The sequence below is a fragment of the Tetrao urogallus genome (genome assembly GCF_951394365.1).
Source record: "Tetrao urogallus genome assembly, chromosome: 1".
NCBI lineage: Eukaryota > Metazoa > Chordata > Aves > Galliformes > Phasianidae > Tetrao > Tetrao urogallus.
Window position 1 is genome coordinate 135,514,538 of NC_136813.1, and position 18,012 is coordinate 135,532,549.

Below are 18,012 nucleotides of genomic sequence, written 5' to 3' on the forward strand. Positions count from 1 at the left end.
TCCCACACCTCAGCAGACACCTTATCCAACCCTTCTATTATCTATACTGGGTAAAAAATTTCAGATGAAGAGATGAGCTGACTCACAGCACAAACAAAAATACTTATACCACAGACACACACAAACACACATACACAAAAGAGCAAATAGAAGAAATGTAACATCTTTAAAACTGCCCACTGCAGTTCTTGGTATGTGAAGAGGATTAGGAAAATATTCCTTCTGCTGCATATTTTAGAGGAGCTGAGCTTCTGTTGGTTTTTTGCCTCCCCTTCAGCTGATGCTTTTTCTCTGATCCCATCAGCAGTGTTTTCCTGCTCGATTGGCTCTGTGAGGTGGGCTGCTGACTGACTTGGTTGTTTGCCATTGGGCACCTCGTTGCATTTGGGCACGTGTTGGGCATGCGTTCCTGCTTTTTGAGGGTTTTCAGGGATCTCCTAAAGAGAACCCAGTGGAAGTCCGCAAAGATGACGCAGGCCTGAAGGATCGCAGCTGGGTGAGGAAGGATGGAAAGCCATGGAACAGTTCAGCCTGGGGAAGAAATGGTTGAGGGGAGATCTTATCACAGTTCATGGCTATCTAAAGGGCAGGTGTCCAGTGGTTGGGGCCAGGCTCTTTTTGGCGGTGCCCACTGACAGATGAAGGGGGAATGGATGCAAACAGGAACATGGGAAGTTCCATGTGAACACAAGGAAAAGTTTCTTTTCTGAGGCTGACAGAGCACTGGAACAGGCTGCCCAGAGAGACTGTGGTCTGGTCTCCTTCTCTGGAGATACTCAAAACCTGCCTGGATGCTTTCCTGTGTAACAAACTGTAGGGAACCCGCTTTAGTCCGGGGTTGGACTATGCGATCCCCAGAGGTCCCTTCCAATCCCAGCGACTCTGCGGTTCAAAGCCCAGTGTCCCAAATGAACGTGGTGGGTGTGCTGCTTGCTGAGAACTGCCTCCAGTGGGCTGTGGCAGGGCCTCGGCCCGCGGGCCGCAAGGCTGCTGGTGACGAGAATCAGCTTTATTGCATGAAAAGATTAAAATCCGAGCCGGAGCTGCGACCCGAGACCACAGCAGACGCGCTGGGCGACCCGCAAAGACCTTTGGCCTCGGACAGGAGGCCCGAGCGGTCTCCCTCCAGCACTACAACTCCCGTGATGCCCCGCGGCGCTCAGCCCGCACTGCCCGCTGGGGGCCGCGCCGTGCGCGGGGGCCGGCGCCAATGGCGGCAGGCGGAGGAGGCGGCTGACGGGAGCCGCTGCCCGTCGCGCCCATTCATCGCCGACGCCTTCCCCCGGCTTTCTCTCTTCCCCCGGCTCCGCCGGGCTGCCCGCCGCCGCCGCCATGGAGGCGCTGATCCCGGTGATCAACAAGCTGCAAGACGTCTTCAACACGGTGGGGGCCGACATCATCCAGCTGCCGCAGATCGTGGTGGTGGGCACTCAGGTGAGGCGGGGGAGGGACGGGACGGCGGGCGCGGCCGGGTCTCGCCGCCCCGAGCTGCGGTCGGGGCGTCCCCCGTTCCTCCTGGGCCGCCGACCCGCCGTCTCCGTTTCCAAGGGCACGGGGGGAGGAGGGCGGCCGGGACGCCCTCAGCTGTGCCCGCGGCCCCCCCCGTTCCGCTGGGAGTGCCACTGCCGCCGCCCTCCTTCCCCGGGCTGCCCGGGAGCGGTTCTAACGGCCGCGGCTCTCTCCGGGGCTTCCCCCGGCCCTAAGGGCCGCCGGGCGCAGGGATGGAGAGCGGAGGGACGGGCGTCAGCCGTGCTGCGGGGTCGCTGAGCTGTTTTTCCGCCTTTGGGACCTCTTTGTCTCGGCTAATGGTTGGCAGTGAAAGCGGCTTGACTTGGCGTTACAGTCAAGGGACTTGACCGTGGCTGTGTGTCCCAGCCCTCTAAAGCTGTGAAGCTGAACGAGCAGCTCCAGACCCTTCAGATGTGTCCGAACGGGACGCTGTTCCTCAGCAGAACTTCTGGCAATACAGCGTGCTGGAGGGGAGTGGTGGCAGCTGTGGAGAAGTGAAAATGAAACATTAAGCACAACCAAAACTTGGCGTTAATACACCATCTTTTTATTTATTGAATGTATGCCATTACTCAACAATAGTAGGCTGATGTCAAGAGAATTGTGCTAGCTGCTCTGCAGACAGATATCATTATGTGGCTTTGAAGACACCAACTGTAAGCTTAAAACTGAAGTATGGCAGAGCTTTCCTTAAAGCCAGTCATAGTGCAGGACTGGTAAGGCAGTGAGCTCTTCCTTTGCTTAGCCAACATCAGTCAGGTGGTTCAGAGACTGTGTCAGCTGCCTTAGAAAAGAGGTCCAGAGCACTGGTACTGAGGAGGAGACTTTGTGCTGGTTGGTTATATCAGGTCCTTGGTTTCTGGAGAGCACAGGAGCCCATCACTTTATAGAAACTTCCAATCTAATTTATGTTAACAGTAATGTCAGTAAGTTGGTTTTGTTGTTGTCAGTGCTGTTTTTGTTTATTTTTCTATCTGAAAGGTGTGAGGCAGAGGTGTGGCATTTTTATATGTGGAATTCATGGGAGTATTCTTTTCTGCTTCATTCTGATGTGCTGAAGTCTCTTGTATCAACCTTATTCTAATTAACTTTTCAAAAGTACATGGAGTATGTGAGAATATATTCACATATGAAGGCTACTTTGAAAGTAATGCTCCAATTTTATCTAGCATCAGAGGTGGATGTAAGTAAGACGGCAGTAGAGGTTGAACATTCCCACCAATATTCCATTCATTACATTTTGTTGCGGTGTGACAGATGGCAGCAGAGGGGCAGTCTGACTAAATGGTGTCTGACATGGAAGTACATATGAAGCAAAGTGATGTTGTTGAATTCTTGTGCAGAAAAAATGGCACTCATTGTCATTCATTGAGGCTTGTTGAACGTTTATGGAGCCCAAATAGTGGATGTGAGGACAGTGAGGCAGTGGATGGTACGTTTTGGCAGTGGTGACAGTGATGTGAAAGGCAAGCCATGTTCCATACATGCATGCACAGCTGTCATGTCATGAAATGAAGGCCGTCTCAATCAGCTGATCCGCACAAATCAACAGATTACAAGCAGGGAAGTCTGTGCAGAGCTGAATATCGATTGGAATATGCATTGGAAATCATGGTGGCAACACTGGAATATCACAAATTTTGTATCAGGTGGGTTCCATGAGTTCTCACACAGCAACAGAAAGAACAGCATATGCAAGTTTGTCAGGACCTTTTGAACCAGTATGTGGTGACAGTTTCCGTATCGAATCGTTACCACTGGTGGGACATGGTGTCAACACTGAGAACCAGAGTTAAAATGGCAGGCTATGGAGTGGTGACATGAACTTTTTCAATGGGAATTTAACAGGACGCAGCCCTTAGCAGGTAAGGTGATGCACGTTGTCTTTTAGGATGGGAAAAGGGAATCCTTCTGGATCTCCTGAAATCCGGACAAACCTTCATCTCTGACTGCTTCATCACAACACTGACTAAGCTGAAGCTTCAGACTTGCAGTCAGGCCAGGAAAGAAGACAATTTTTCTCTTGCAACACCATAACATCCAGCCTCATACCAGTTGGAAGATCGTGGAGCTCGTTGCCATTCTATCCCTAACTTTCCTACAATACTCGCAGTATAGTCTGGATATGGCTTCTTCTGACTTCCATCTGTTTAGGCCAATGGAAGATGGACTGTATGGGCAACATTTTCCTAGCAACTACACTATCATAGCAGCTGTGAAACAGAGGCTCACTTCCACTGGTGCAGATTTTCATGAGTGTAGCATGCAGGCCTTTATTTATTGCTGGCAAAAATGTGTAGCTTATGGTGGTACCTATGTTGAAAAGTAGTGTTTTGTACTGAGAATTTGCTCTATCGTATAGAGTTCTTGTGCTCTTTGTTTCTGTTGTAGTTTCCAAGGAAACAAATGGGAGGTATTATTTTCATGGAGACCTATGTAGATTTGACTTGAGTGGCCTACCCTTCAGTATTAATACCCCTTTGGTGTCGAGAATGGTAAGGTATACTGATACTGTATCTTTTAGGAAACCAGCTTGAATGCTTTTATATACCTCAGGAAAACATGTAGCAAAATGTATGGGAAATCATATCCTAATTTTGTTCTTTTGTTTTAGTCAGGGTTCCTGGAAAATGTAATTGTCTTCATGGATGTAGGGATTCTGTAGTTATTTTATGCAGTGATTTTATAGTTAAGATTGTATTGTTTTAGTCATTTCGATCTAGTTTATGGCAGACCAGATTTCTGGAGATGTCTCACGTATGTCCTTAGACCTGACAGTTTTGCTGCAGGGAGTTGGCTTCCATGTGTTTTTGAAACCTGCCTTTTAACAATGTTCCTTATGATATTTTTGGTTAAGTGCTGTATGACTCAAAGCTTTTTCCATGGTTGATTTCTTTGTGGCCTCAGGCATATGCAGTCTCTACTTTTTCTCCTTTTTGTAACACTCACAAACAGTTTTGAATTTCACTCCTCCATTTTCCTTTGTGGAAGCAAGTGCAGTTGGTTAAGGTTTCTATTGCTCTCTGATTTCTCCTACTGTTTTTCCTTGTTTCCCTGTTGCTTTTCTTGAATGACATCTCTACATATTCAGCAAAGAAAAGTAAAATGTAGATTTTTGTTGTTCCTTATTCTTAGCTATGTTCTGTACCTATTTACTATACTTCTGTTGTGTTTTGTGCTTACGTCTGCCTTCAGTTCTCATTGAAGTACCCACTTTAATTCTTCCTTTTCTAGCTGTTGTAGAGTTAGTAACTATGTGTAATCCTTCCTTTCCTTGAGAAGGTTTTTCCTATATCAACTTGCCCCTATGATTCATTTTGTAGAGTCCCTCTGTTTTGAATGAATGACGTATCCTAGTTTTTCCTTTTTCTGGATAGGTTTGGATGCTGATTATGAAGCGTTCCCCCACAAATGCTAGACATTTAATGACCTCTCGCCCTTTTTTGAGTGGTGTTCCTATGACTCGGTCACCTGAGAATTCCATCTTGTTTTCCACACAAAAGTTGTAAAAGTCATCTCTGTGCCCTGGTATGGAATCTGTTAATAAAACTGTGGACTGCTGCTGATAGGATTTGCAGGACATCCTTACACTGCCAACTTTTTATTGCTATTTTAGGGTTTTGCTGTCCTTCCCAGATACGTGTGCAATTTTTCCTGATTGAGTGTTTCACTTGCCACCTTACAGCTGTGTTGTTGAAATGCAAAACGGTGTACAGGCTGGGAATAGTATGCAAATGGTATTGTGACCTTATGATGTGCTTTATGCCAGTGCTTTGCTTTGTGATCCGTGTAAGGGTTAAGGAGGTTGTGTTGAGGTGTGAACACATAAATGCTAGAGTTAAAATGAGGTGCGGGGAAGAACAACTGAGTATGGCCTGTTATGTGTTAAGGACGTGTAGGTATTATAATAGATATACCTACATTACAGAAGAGAGTATGACTTTTAGAATAAACATCAACAGAATCTGTGTCTTGAGATGTGTAGAAGTGAATTCCCTTTTTCTTTTTTTTTTTTTCCAGGTCTTTAGTTCTTGGCATCTCTTTTGGGTTTCTAGAAGTCACTGACCTAGATACGTACTAACATTAGTGCTAGATCTGTGACAAAGGATTCTCCTAATACCAGTGTTATTTTAGAAAGGAAAAAGTTGTGCTTTGCAGTGGTGATCATAATAGAGACTTCATGATGAAATTGCTTGAGTAACCAGCTGCAATTCATGAAGGGATTTTGAAAAGACCTTTCAAGTGGACATTTATGTGTAACTGAAGACTGCGTGACAGTAAATGCTATTTTGGGACTTACAGTGTTGAAGTATATCTTACAGCACTTACTGTAGTTTGGTCTGTTGGTTGCTGCCATCCAAAGGAGCTGTTTCTTAAGGCTCTGTGATTGCCTCATAGATGAGCATTACATTTTTATTTTGCACAGTTTCAATTTTTTTCATTTTTATTTTTGCATTTTATTTGATGCTGCACAGAGCTTCAGTGCCCTTCCCTGCAGAGAGAACTTGGGCACTTGGTTCATCCAACAGCACATCCTAATCCGTTGTTGGCAAAAAGACAGTTCTAAGTGAAGGAAACTCGAGGTTGTACCAAGCAACTGGGAAGCTCTGTGCAAACCCATGTCAGGATTGGACATCCTCCCTCTTCATTTTTTTGGACAAGCAATATTTCTTGGGTTTTCAGTGCAGTTGTCTTTAGATCCCTTTTACCTTTGTGATGGGGTGGATGGATCTGCACCGTAACTTTAGTGCTGTCTCTACTGCCTGGGGAGAACTTGTTTTTGCTCCTGGGTTTTGCAAGCTTTCTGTGTTATTTAATTTTTGAGTGTCTTTGTGTTTCGATATAATTCCCTGTATCTAGTTACAGGCATAACTGTTTTCCCCTTTGCCTTCCCTTCCTTCTGTCAGATCATGCCCTGACTGTTCTGGTGAGTGTTTCAAATGAGCAGCAAAATGAAGCTGACATTAATTAGGTGTTTTCTTATGCCAGGCATAACAAACTTTGCTGCTAAAGTGAAATAGTGCAGTAATTTTGTGTGCTCAATGCCAGGGTTCTCTTCTTATGATTGGTAGCAGTTTTTCTTTGAAAAACTGTATTGTAATTAAAATGGACGGATCCTATATGTTTCCCTCAGGAGATAGCACAAGGAAAACATGTTTTCAGGAAAACTAAGAGAATCTGTAATGAAAGGAACAAGCCTTGGCAAGTGTGTTTTGGGATCTGGAGAGAAAACAGCTGTGTAGGTCTTGGAGAAGATTTCTTTGTATTGGTAGCCAGGAGGTTCACCGACTTCCTCTCAAAAAGTCAAAAAGTGTCTCAGTTGTGTAGGGCTTCTTACATTTGGAAATACAACTTGGCTTTGTTTTGCTTTTCTTGATTGAAAAAAAATAACAAGAATGATATAAGTGATGATATGTAAGGGCGATCTTTCATGCTTTGAAATGTGGATCATTAAACATCACATTTCCGTGAAATAACCGGTACTGGTTGATTCTAATTAAATGAGGTATTTTTGTCTCAAGTGAAGTATCAGAGGACCTTGGGAATTGATGTATTGAGAAAGGATAGAACTGCAAATGTTCTGTGTATCTGTTAGAGTTTGGCCTGCATTTCTTTTTAAGTGTGTTGCGAATACAGGATTCCTGAACAACTCAGAAGGAGCTCTGTAAGGTCTGGCTTTTCTCACTGCTCATACATGAGCTGTCTTTTGTGAAGAGACTCCCCATGGATACCAGTCAGGAAGAAGCCCTGACTGAGGTACCCTCATAGATGCTTTAAAAAGAAGGTAATGTTCCTGTGGACTGTGCCTCAGTGAAAACATGTGAAAACAGTGAAAATATAAGCATCAGCTTATATTTCCCAGTAATAAAATTAGAGTTGAGTAAGCTGTACACATATTCATTGCTAAGAGATGGTTTAGCTTGCAGGGCCTTTCTCATCATTTCTTGTGTGACAGAAGTTGCAGGATTTCCGCCATTTTGTCTCAGATGTCAAAGTAGACACATTGCTTATCTGAAGAAAATTCTTCAGGAGCTGTGTCACAGAGAAGCAAAACCTCTCCTATTCACCATTCCGATCACTCTCAAATATTTCTTTATTATTATTATTATTATTGCATTCTTATTTTCTTGTGCTGTCCTGTAGTAAGTCTGTATTCTGTTTTGGGAGTTCTTTACAATTGTTTTTTTCTGTACTATTTATTTATTTATTTATTTTGCTGTTATGATTAGATAATTAAACATTTATCTGGTCCGCTTGAAAGGAATGATGATAGAACAAGGGGAAATGCCTTCAAGCTCAGGGTGGGTAGATTTAGGTTCGATATAAGGAGAAAAATCTTCTACAGTGAGAGTAGTGAGGCACTGGACCAGCTTACCTAGTGATGTGGATGATGCTCCTTCCCTGGAGACTTTCAGGGTGAGGCTGGATCAGGCTCTGAGCAACCTGATCTAGCTGTGGTGTCCCTGTTCATTGCAGGGGAGTTGGACTAGATGCCCCCCTCAAAGGTCCCTTCCAATTTTAAGGATTCTGTGATGAAGAAAACTTACCCCCACTTGAACCAGTTTTTGTTGGAAATTCCCCAGGACAACTTTTCCAAACATTAGGAAGGCAATGGATTCTTATAAGATGACTTAAAATGTGTGCAGCCAAGCCCATTATTACTTTAATCACACTTGAAATATGCAACCTATGACTGTAAATTCTAATGGTGCTTGTGCATCAGTGAGTCTCATGGTGGGTCTGTGTGTTGCCTTCTTGCAGCATGGGCTCCCTAGGAGCAGGCTGGCTTATCCCCTGAGCTGCTTGTTGAGGTCCTGTGAGACACAGGGCAGTGAAGCTCAAAAGAGTTGGCATGACCTTAAGGACAGCCTCCTCTTAGCATGTTGCTAATGGTGGCTAGTGATTTAGTGACAAAGGACACAGGCAAGACTGAGGTATGCATTGTCGTCTTTGCCTTTATCTTCACCAAGAGGATGTAGGCCTTTCTGCCTCTAACTGAGACTCAAAATGGAGAGGAAATGTCAGTAGCAGGAGAGAGTTGAGTCAGTGCTCTTTTGGACATGGAGAATGCACCTTGGCACTCTGTATATGGGGAGCAAGGCTTCTAAAACTGGGACTGCTAATTAGGTCACTGCGGACTTGGAAATAGAATAAGAAAGCTACAAAGGTGAATGTTGGGATAAGTTGTATTTATACACTTTGGGTTCTTTGTAGCAGTTCTTCAAAATTTTTAATGCAGAATGTTTTCCATTTGCCATGTCCGCAACCCTGAAGAGTTTCTGAAAATAGAATCTTGTTGCAAAGGAAGCTGGGCAAAGTCGTGTCCTATCCACCACTTCAGAATTCCTGAGAAGTGTGGCTGGTAATTCAGCTGGTTGCAAAGGAAATTATTCTCATAAGAATTAGTGTAATGGATGGGAGCGTATGTGTACTGTTACTTAGAAGAGCACACAGGTGAAATAAGCAGGGACATGTAAATATGGAAGGTAGAATGAGGACGTAAAGCAGGGTCACAAGGATGTTTAATGAGTAGAAATGCTGTTGTTTTTTTTTTTTTTTTTGTCACAGTTCTGACAGATCTCAGCTTTGTAATTTTTGAAAGAAGTGCCCCACTGTTTCCCTGTTACTGTCCTTCATCCTTGATTCTTTTAGATTAATCTGAAAAAGATGTTGACAGTGATGAAAATATAACTGTTTATGCAGCAATAAGAAACCGGTAAGATTTACATCATACGTACTGTGTATTGAAATAAAACATTTCTTAAGTTCAGTCCCTGTGCGTATCTTCCCTTCTTTTTTTAGTACTTCTATTTGTACTTCTAAAATTGTTTTGCTGTCTACTGAACTTGGTGAGACAGATGGGTAACAGAGCAGAGCATTAAACACTTATTTCTGAGCAGTTTATAAAAAGTTCCCGTGGTCATTACGACTTGCAGATATGCCAAATTAGGATCAGGGTCCAGAGGAAAACCTGACTGATTAGCCACAGAAGATTGGAATGTGTTGATGCTTTTTTCTGGAATTGGTATTTCAGTCCTTGCTTCAAATCATGACAGTAGTTCCAAGGAGATGATAAAATAAGCATGATGGTGCTGCAGATTTAACCCCTCAAATTCTCTGGTACTCTTACTCTACTCTTACTCCTAAGTAATAGTTAGTCCCTGCCTACAATGATATGAAAAGTTGTCTGAACTGAATTTGTATTCTGAACAGACTCCATGTCTTTCAATTCTCCCCCCTGGCAGAGAAAGATCAGTTTTGTTTTTACTGCTCCTCTTGCTGTGCTTCCAGATAATTGTTGGTAATGGATGTATATGGGACCCAGATTAAGGAGTGCATTATTAGATAGTGTATCATGTTCCAAAAGCAGATTGCTTCAGTAAGGAAACCTAATGCAATTAGAAACAAATTTCCTGATGTGTGGAGTATTGCAATGTCTCATCAAATGTATGACTTCACATTTGCCATTTATTAAACCACTGCAAAGGATTCAGATAATTCCTTTTACGTCTGAAAATACCTGGGCTGTGGGAGTGATGTAGGATATAGTGTTCTAGTTCCATGTGTAATTTAGTATAGAATCATAGAATGGTTTGTATTGAAAGAGGCATTTGCAAATCATCTAGTTCCAGTCTGCCTGTTGTGCATAGGGACATCTCTAGATCATGTTGCCCAAAGCCCCAGTCAGCCTGGCCGTGGACACCTCCAGGGACGGGGCATCTACAGCTACAGTCTGCTCTGGTACCTCACAACCTTCATTGTGAACAATTTCTGCCTTACATGTAATCTCAACCTACCCTCTTTAAGCTTAAAGCCATAATCCCTTATCCTGTCACTGCATAATCTTATAAAAAGTTGTTCTCCATCTTGTTTATAGGCTTCCCTCAAGTTCTGGAAGGGTGTAATGAGGTAATGGGCAGCCTGTTCTAGAATTGAATGTGGAGATTGATGGCCCTGCATGGGACAGGGGGATTGGAGATTCATGATCCTTGAGGTCCTTTCCAGCCCTGGCCATTCTGTGATTCTCTGGAACCCTCTCTTGTCCAGTGCAAACAAGCCCAGCTCCCTCAGCCTTTCTTCATAGGAGGGGTGCTCCAGCCTTCTGAGCATCTTCATGGCCCTCCTCTGGATCCATTCCAACAGCCCCACATCTTTCTTGCACTGGGGGACCCAGGTCTGGACTCAGTACTGCAGATGGGGCCTCATGAGGGCAGAACAGAGATGGACCATCCCCTTCATCCTGCTGGCCACCCCTCTGTAGATACAGCCCAGGATGCAGTTGGCCTTCTTAGTCACACACTGCTGACTCATATTCAGATTTTCATCTGCTGATATACCCAATACTTCAGTGCTGTTCTCATTTCACTCAGACTGTATTTGTGTCAGGGATTGCCCTGACCCAGGTGTAACACCTTGCACTTGGCCTTGTTGAACCTCATTAGGTTCACCTGGGCCTAGTTTTCAAGCCTGTCTATGTGCCTGGGATTGCACCTCTTCCTTTCAATTCACTACCATGGAATTTGATGTAGATTTATTTGGAAAAATGTGTACAATCTGTGTTGTTTTGCTGTTCATCCATTAAAATAAATGATATTGATAAGTAATTGTTTGGTAAGATGATTCATATAGTAGCAACTCCTAACTGACTACTGTGATTGTCAGGGCAGGTTTTCTTATGACGTGCCCATGTTGACTTATTAACTACAGAAAACAGGAAGAATTGAATACATATGCAATATTAATGTAATATTAAAAACAAAACACCACCCTCAGAATCTTAGTGGTCAGATTTTTGAACTACTATGTTGACATAACTGTGTCTGTTATTAATTGTTAGTTTTAACATCATAGTAATCTTGAACCACTCCTACAACCCATGTGTTCACATTTTCTTATTGGACCATGTAGCCTAATTTGATGTTTTGTGAGAGATTTTACAGAATGCTTTGAATGTAGGTGCTTAAAGAGAGTTTAGAATTTCCCAACCTCTAAGCATTTCACAGCTTCTTACAGATTGTTATTCTGTGGATAGATGTTTGCAGCCATTCAGTAGTAAATATGTGTGTGTATACATACACACACACGTGCAGAGGAGGAAAAACAATGTAAAACAACTTCTGTTCATATGTTTAGATTATAAAACATCATTTGTACTGATGAAGCCAATGTAATATAGTATCTATGAATAATAATAAAAAACTACTAGAAGTACAGGATTGTCTTGGCTTGATGGACTCAATTGTATATAGTTACTGTTTTCTGTTTTATGTTCCTGCTTTTATTCGTGTTGGACTACAGAGTTAAGTGTTACTGCAAGATGTTAGAAAATGACATAGATTTATTTTTACTTGTTTGATTTAGCTTTAAAAAATAGAAGATGCATCTATCACCATGGCTTTTAAATGTCAAGGTCAAGTTTAGAAATTTACTGTTTTATAGCAGATTTGTCCTTTATTGCCTATGTGGTGCGGTGTCCCTATTAGATACAGCAAGTCTGTTGAATGCTCCATATAACTGTATAGCAGAGGATAGCTGAATGCTGTTTAAGGGAGTGAAAACAAACTAAAATTGATACACTGGCAGCATTTTGTTGTTCAAGAAGGTCATGTAACTGTATTCCAATTTTCAGAGCAGTGGAAAGAGTTCAGTGTTGGAGAGCCTTGTGGGGAGGGATCTGCTCCCACGAGGTACCGGAGTTGTGACCCGAAGACCCCTCATTCTGCAGCTGGTGCATGTTTCCCCAGAGGATGGTCGGAAAACAGCTGGAGATGAAAATGGTAAGTGTGATCCAAGAGTGTGTTTGTTCTAGCAGGAAGTAGACTTTTAATTTTCTGGTGTATTTTACTGTAAAATCAGTTGTTGTAATCTTAAAACACTTTTTTTTTTTTTTTTCATTTAAATAATTTTCCTTGGAAGAAAAGACTGGCATTGTCACAACTGTGATGTCCATAAAGCAAATGTCACGACATCAAAAGCTTTTGGGTATTTAGAATATCTTTAATGTTTTAAGCGTTCCTGTTTGTTCTTAGCAAGTGCCTTTGAGAAAATCAGGCCAAAGGAAGCATTTCAGTTTCAATAACGATTGTCAGTTTCGATAATGAAGCATCAAGAACATGATTTCCTTGTGTGTGCTTTACTCCCCCTTCTTTTTTGCTGTTTATATAAGACCTTTCCTTGAAGTTATGAGTGTGTGACTTTTTAGAAGGAAGTGAAGAGATGGATAAGCTCTGGACTAAGCAGTAGGAGAAACAAAACCAAAGAAAGCTGTAGCAGATGTGAGGAGAATTGGATGTGTTCTTGTAGCTTACAGTTACTGATTGAGCTACTCTGAGAGATTTTAAGCACGTCAAGTACGATGCTTTAAGTTGTCTGAAGGTGTACCTTGAAGCTTTTGTCTTCTGTGGTGCTTCATTATTACCTTGCTGCAGATGAAGAAAGTCATCTCAGTGGCCCCTTGGAAGTTTGAACACTCCTGTTGCTCTTGCTCTTTCACAAGAACAGTGGCATAGCCACTTACTGATTGTCACACACGCACACGCACACACATTAAATTTAGATAGTAAAGGTACACAGACTTTTGATGGTGTGATAATTTTGGGCTTATAGTTATTATTTCTCAGTGTGTCTAAATTATTCGGAACTGATTTCTAGGAATAGTAAGTTAGGGTATCAAGTTCTTTGCAGTGTAATATTTGTAATTGTTGGTCTGTTCAGCCTGAGGAAAAGGAGACTGAGAGGGGAACTGTTTAATGTTTGTAAATATCTCAAGGAGGGTGGGCAGCAAAAGCATGAGGCTTGGCTCTTCTCGGTGGTGCGTAGCAATAGGACAAGGAGCAGTGGCCTAAAGCCTGAACATGAAAAGTTCCATACAAACATGCAGAAGGACTTCTTTACAGTAAGGGTGATGGAGCACTGGAACAGGTTGCCCAGAGAGGTTTCCTTCTATGGAGATATTCAAGACTTGTCTGGATGCCTACCTGTGCTACCTGTTATAGGGAAACCTGCATTGGCAGTGCAGTTGGACTCACTGATCTGTTGAGGACCCTTCCAACCCCTGTGATTCTGAAAAACAGTTACTAAAGTTGGGCAGCTGAAAGGTTAAAGCTTCCATTTTCAATATTGCTGCAAGCAGAAAACACAATTCTGATTCATAACAATTAAGTGCTTTTAGCATGCATGACTCAGTGTACAATCCAGGCAGTGCTTGATTGTGAAGAGATCATAGAATAATTCAGAATGGAAATGATCTCAGGGAGGTCTGAAGTCCAGTATTCTGCTCAAAATAGGGCCGGCTTTGAGCTCAAGACCAGATTGCTCAGGTCTTTATCCATTTGGGCCTTGAAATCCTTCGAAGATAGGGAATGCATAGACTCTCTTGCCTATTGTTTAAGAATGGCACATTGGATTTCTTTCTAAGTGGCTTTATGCTAATTGTTTTTCACAATACATGAGTTTTGGTACTTTAAAAAAAAAATAACCTTTGATTCTGGGTTGTTACATAAAACAGGATTTTGTTATTCTCTGTGACTTTACAGGTATACAAGATAATTTTGTAATGAAGGGAATTCTGAGTCAAGGCAGAGGTTTTCTGCTGTAGGTTGCATTTGATCCAGGGATTTGAATTTTAAATTGGAATTGGGATCACTATATTACTGCACTAGGATGTTGGGCTGAATTAATATTTATAAGGTCCATTTAGACTTTTAGAGAAAAACATCCATATTTAAGACATAATTTCTTTTGGATGTTCCTTTGAGAGAAATGTGGGCTTGTTTGTTAAGAACAAACAAACTTCTGTAACTTTCACCAGTTGCATTTGACTTGCCTCTCCTCTCCCTCAAAAATTCAGGCAAATCAATGATTTTGTCATTGATGTGGTTTAGTGTATGCATAGGTTATGTTGTTTCATCTGAAAACATGGGATCAAGCTTGGAAAAAAACAGATGGCAGCCTGTTATACTGACAGATACAGATGTTACCTTTATTACGACTTGCATGTTGAGGTACAGCTTGAATGTTATAAATTTTGTAGAGGGAAGACTTGTGGGTAAGACCTTGTTGGTGTGAATGGTTTATCCACGAAATCTTGGACAAGAGATCATCAGCCTTAACGTGTTGCTTTCTGAATGTGCTTGTGAACTCTTTGCATGACCAGATACTTCAGTGCAACTGCCTTATTGCTTTGTGATTCCTTGTGATTTGTAATTTCTGTTTTGTCACATTTATCAATGCTTTCCTCCTTGCCTTGAGAATCCTTACTTTCAGAGTCCTGATGCGAATCCTTCCTCCTTTCCTAAAAACTCCAATGCATTAAATTAAAGCCATTGGGAATTTTTTTTTTTTTTCAAATGTCAAAGGTGTGTGTATCATCATAGACTTCAGGTGAGTGAGGTGAAAGATTCCCACTACATAAAATGAAACTTCTAGGATGAATTGAACTTACATTTGCACCAAATGAGACCTGCTGTACTTCTTGGGACGTTGCATTTATTCTTTTTTTTTTTTTTTTTTTTCCTCCATGTGCTCTGAGGCTGAGGTTAAGACTAAGCCATTTATCACAGGTTCAATCTTCTCTTGTGTTATATATAGCAAGGAAAACTTGTATCTTGTTAAAGCTTTAAAAAAACCCCTCTCATTAGATCCATGGATGTTAACAGGTTAAAATGTAATACTTCTCAGTAAGCTGCATTGTTGTTTTTTTTTTTTTTGTATCTATTTTTAAAATCTGTTGGTTGATATTAAAAAAAAAAAAAAAAACCCAAAAAATTATGCATGGGACTAAATCTAGCAGCAGATTTCTGTGCTGCCAGAAAACCAGTAATTTAAGACTGAAACAGCATGTCCTACATCATCTCCCTGAGAAGAAGATAACAAAGGAGTGCTTGCTCCATTTCTTTCAAATTATGGTGGTGGCAATATCTTGCTGTATCTTCTATCTTCTGGTTCTGTACCCATCATCTTTCTCTCAGTTCTTAAGAGGGGATGAGTAATACAACTTTGAAAGTACTGTAGTTTTTTCCTTAATGTGCATTTTGCTGTAGTTCCTTTATACAGTAAATAAGTTAAACCTGTTTAATGATGTGAAATTAATAAGCCCTTTCATTTTACACTTTTTTTGAGGTGGAGGCTGGTATGTGATTTTGTTGATTTATCAGCCAATACAAAAAAAAAATAGATGCCTCTTAACAATGATTTTCCTGTATGCCTGTGGTTGTTCATTAACTCTAATAATGCAGTGAGGACAGAAGTATATTTAATAATTTTTTTAATAGATCCAGTTCATCTAAATCAGTGTATTTCAACTGAAGAAGTTCTGACTTATCCACAAGTGCAAGACATCAGAATTTACTCCCCAGATCTAGCAAGCTTTCCAAAATGATGAGCCAGTTGTTGCTGTGCTCCTTGCATTTTGTGCCAAACAAGCCAGCATGCAACAAAAAAAGGTCTTCCCTGGTTTGTTTTGTTTTTGCACTTCCATGAGGCTCTACTGGTGTCACAGAAAAATACAGTCGTAAACTCATCAACCCTTCAATGAACTTTGAACTTTCCGTTTGTTTTTGTGATGGGGTTTATATAGGTGAGAAACTCTCACAAAGCTGAGAATGGTGATAGCTAATGTTGTCTCTTCTTAAATCTGTCTCAGAATTGCTGTAACTGGTTCTTTTAATCTGCATAGATTTATTTTCGTCATTTAAAAAGATGGATGCAAAACTCAGGTTTCTTTCCTTTGCAGTAATATTATCTCCAGTGACACTAAATACGTACCTGACTTTTTCTCATTCTTGCCACGAGTAAATGATGACAAATGTATTTTGCCAAAGAAGTTCAGCTTTGCAGACCAACTGTTGCTTTTCTCTGTCCTCAGACAAAAATATTGTAAAGTGTTGGAATCAGATGAGCAGCAATAGTAAAGAGATCATCAAGTAAACTTTGTGATATGGAATATCTGATTAATACTCATCATTTATCGGTGCTAAGATCTTACTGCTGTGCATATTGTTAATGTTACACATTCTCATCAGTAGTGGACTAGCATGCACATCTGTCTGCATGCATTTGTGAATCTTTGTAATATAATCTCTTGGTGAAGGGTTAATAAAATGCTAAATATGTTAAATATGATGAAAAATTTTAAACATCATTCACTGCTGTTTCTCTTTAACTGCAGACCCTGCTACATGGAAAAATCCAAGACACCTTTCTAAAGGTTGCCTTTATCCGTTTGCTTTTTCTCCCTGCACATGAAGTGCATGCCTGTATACACTAACCACGTCCATTTCATGCCACTTTATTGGTGATCACTCTTTTACACATTGGCTACTATGTTGATTATTTTGCTAAGTCTTGTGATTTAGGTTTGGTTTGTTTTCTTTTTTTTAGCTTTCTGACCTTGTTGTTTTAGAATGAGATGACTTTTGCTTTTCTATGTGGTTGCTGCCTCATAGAACTTTCTGCACTTTTAATTCCCAAATCCTTTAAAAGATCTCTGTTGATTGAAGTACCTTGAAATTCGCTTTGAGTGAAAAAATGTTTTGAATGCTGACTTAATGTTAGGTAAGCATTGTGTTTGTTAAGCTGTGAAATTTCTTGTAGGCTATTTTTCTAGAGCAGATTGCTCGTTGAGTAGCAGAGGGGAAAGGATCACAAACTGAAAAATTCTATGTGGAACTCTTGGTATTTGGAAACCCAGTTGTGGAACTGGGAACATCTGCAGCATGATGCTGCCTGCTGCCTACACCACAGAGCAGGAGTTGATCAAACCGTCTTTGCTGTTTCTGGGACTGCTCTTGAAGAGCCCCCAAGTAATTTCAGGCATCTGTGGTGACAGATTAAGATGTTTGGTCCATGACAGATTTGGGAAGAGACATGCTTTCCTAAGACTTCATTGTTATGTAAAATACTTATGTATTTTCTGTTTGTTTGTTTTGGTTCTACAGGTTTTTCTAACTTTTTCTTTCAGCTGCAATTTGATCTCATTTGCATGGTAAAAGAAAAGTTGCTATAAGCTGATGAATATTTTTTTCAGGGTTTTTTCTTTTTAAGCTGTTGCTAATAATTGTTTTGTTTTCTGTTGCAAGCTGATTTTTTTAATGAACTCAGACCTTTTCCGAAGAATGGTAGGACAGCTGATTGGCTCAGTTCACAATCATGAAGGCAGACGTTGTGTAAGAGAGACAGATTAAAGATGCTGTGCTTAAATAAGCAGAATCATAAATGTATTTGTACTGAGCCATTTAATGTCTAATAGCAGAAAGTGAACTAATTCTTGCTGCTTGAAAAAAAAATAAATCACATTCTAGTCTTCAACAAACAAACTCAGAAAAATGTGATTGGAAAATCTGCTTCCTCTTCCTCATGTACCAATTCTTTGTTTCAGAGATAGATGCTGAAGAGTGGGGTAAATTTCTTCACACCAAAAATAAGGTATGTTTGCTCTGGTTACAGAGCAGCCTTTCCCAAGCAAGAGAACCATTCTGCTATGTTGCATGCCAGAGTATTCAG

The 18,012-nt window shown here is 41.2% G+C and overlaps 1 protein-coding gene across 4 annotated transcripts in view; it reads left to right on the forward strand.

Moving 5' to 3' along the window:
- Window positions 1-1,332: 1,332 nt before the first annotated feature.
- DNM1L (dynamin 1 like) overlaps window positions 1,333-18,012 on the forward strand; it is a gene marked incomplete at both ends in the record, with an annotated part of 34,367 nt that continues 17,687 nt past the window's right edge. For 2 of the 4 annotated variants that reach the window (XM_079549744.1, XM_079549746.1), the window contains 4 exons: window positions 1,333-1,434; window positions 12,140-12,287; window positions 16,679-16,717; window positions 17,888-17,934. In XM_079549744.1, the coding sequence (XP_079405870.1) occupies window positions 1,333-1,434; window positions 12,140-12,287; window positions 16,679-16,717; window positions 17,888-17,934 (336 nt within the window). The remainder of the gene's footprint in view (window positions 1,435-12,139; window positions 12,288-16,678; window positions 16,718-17,887; window positions 17,935-18,012) is intronic. The other 2 variants (XM_079549745.1, XM_079549747.1) reach the window with 1 other exon arrangement.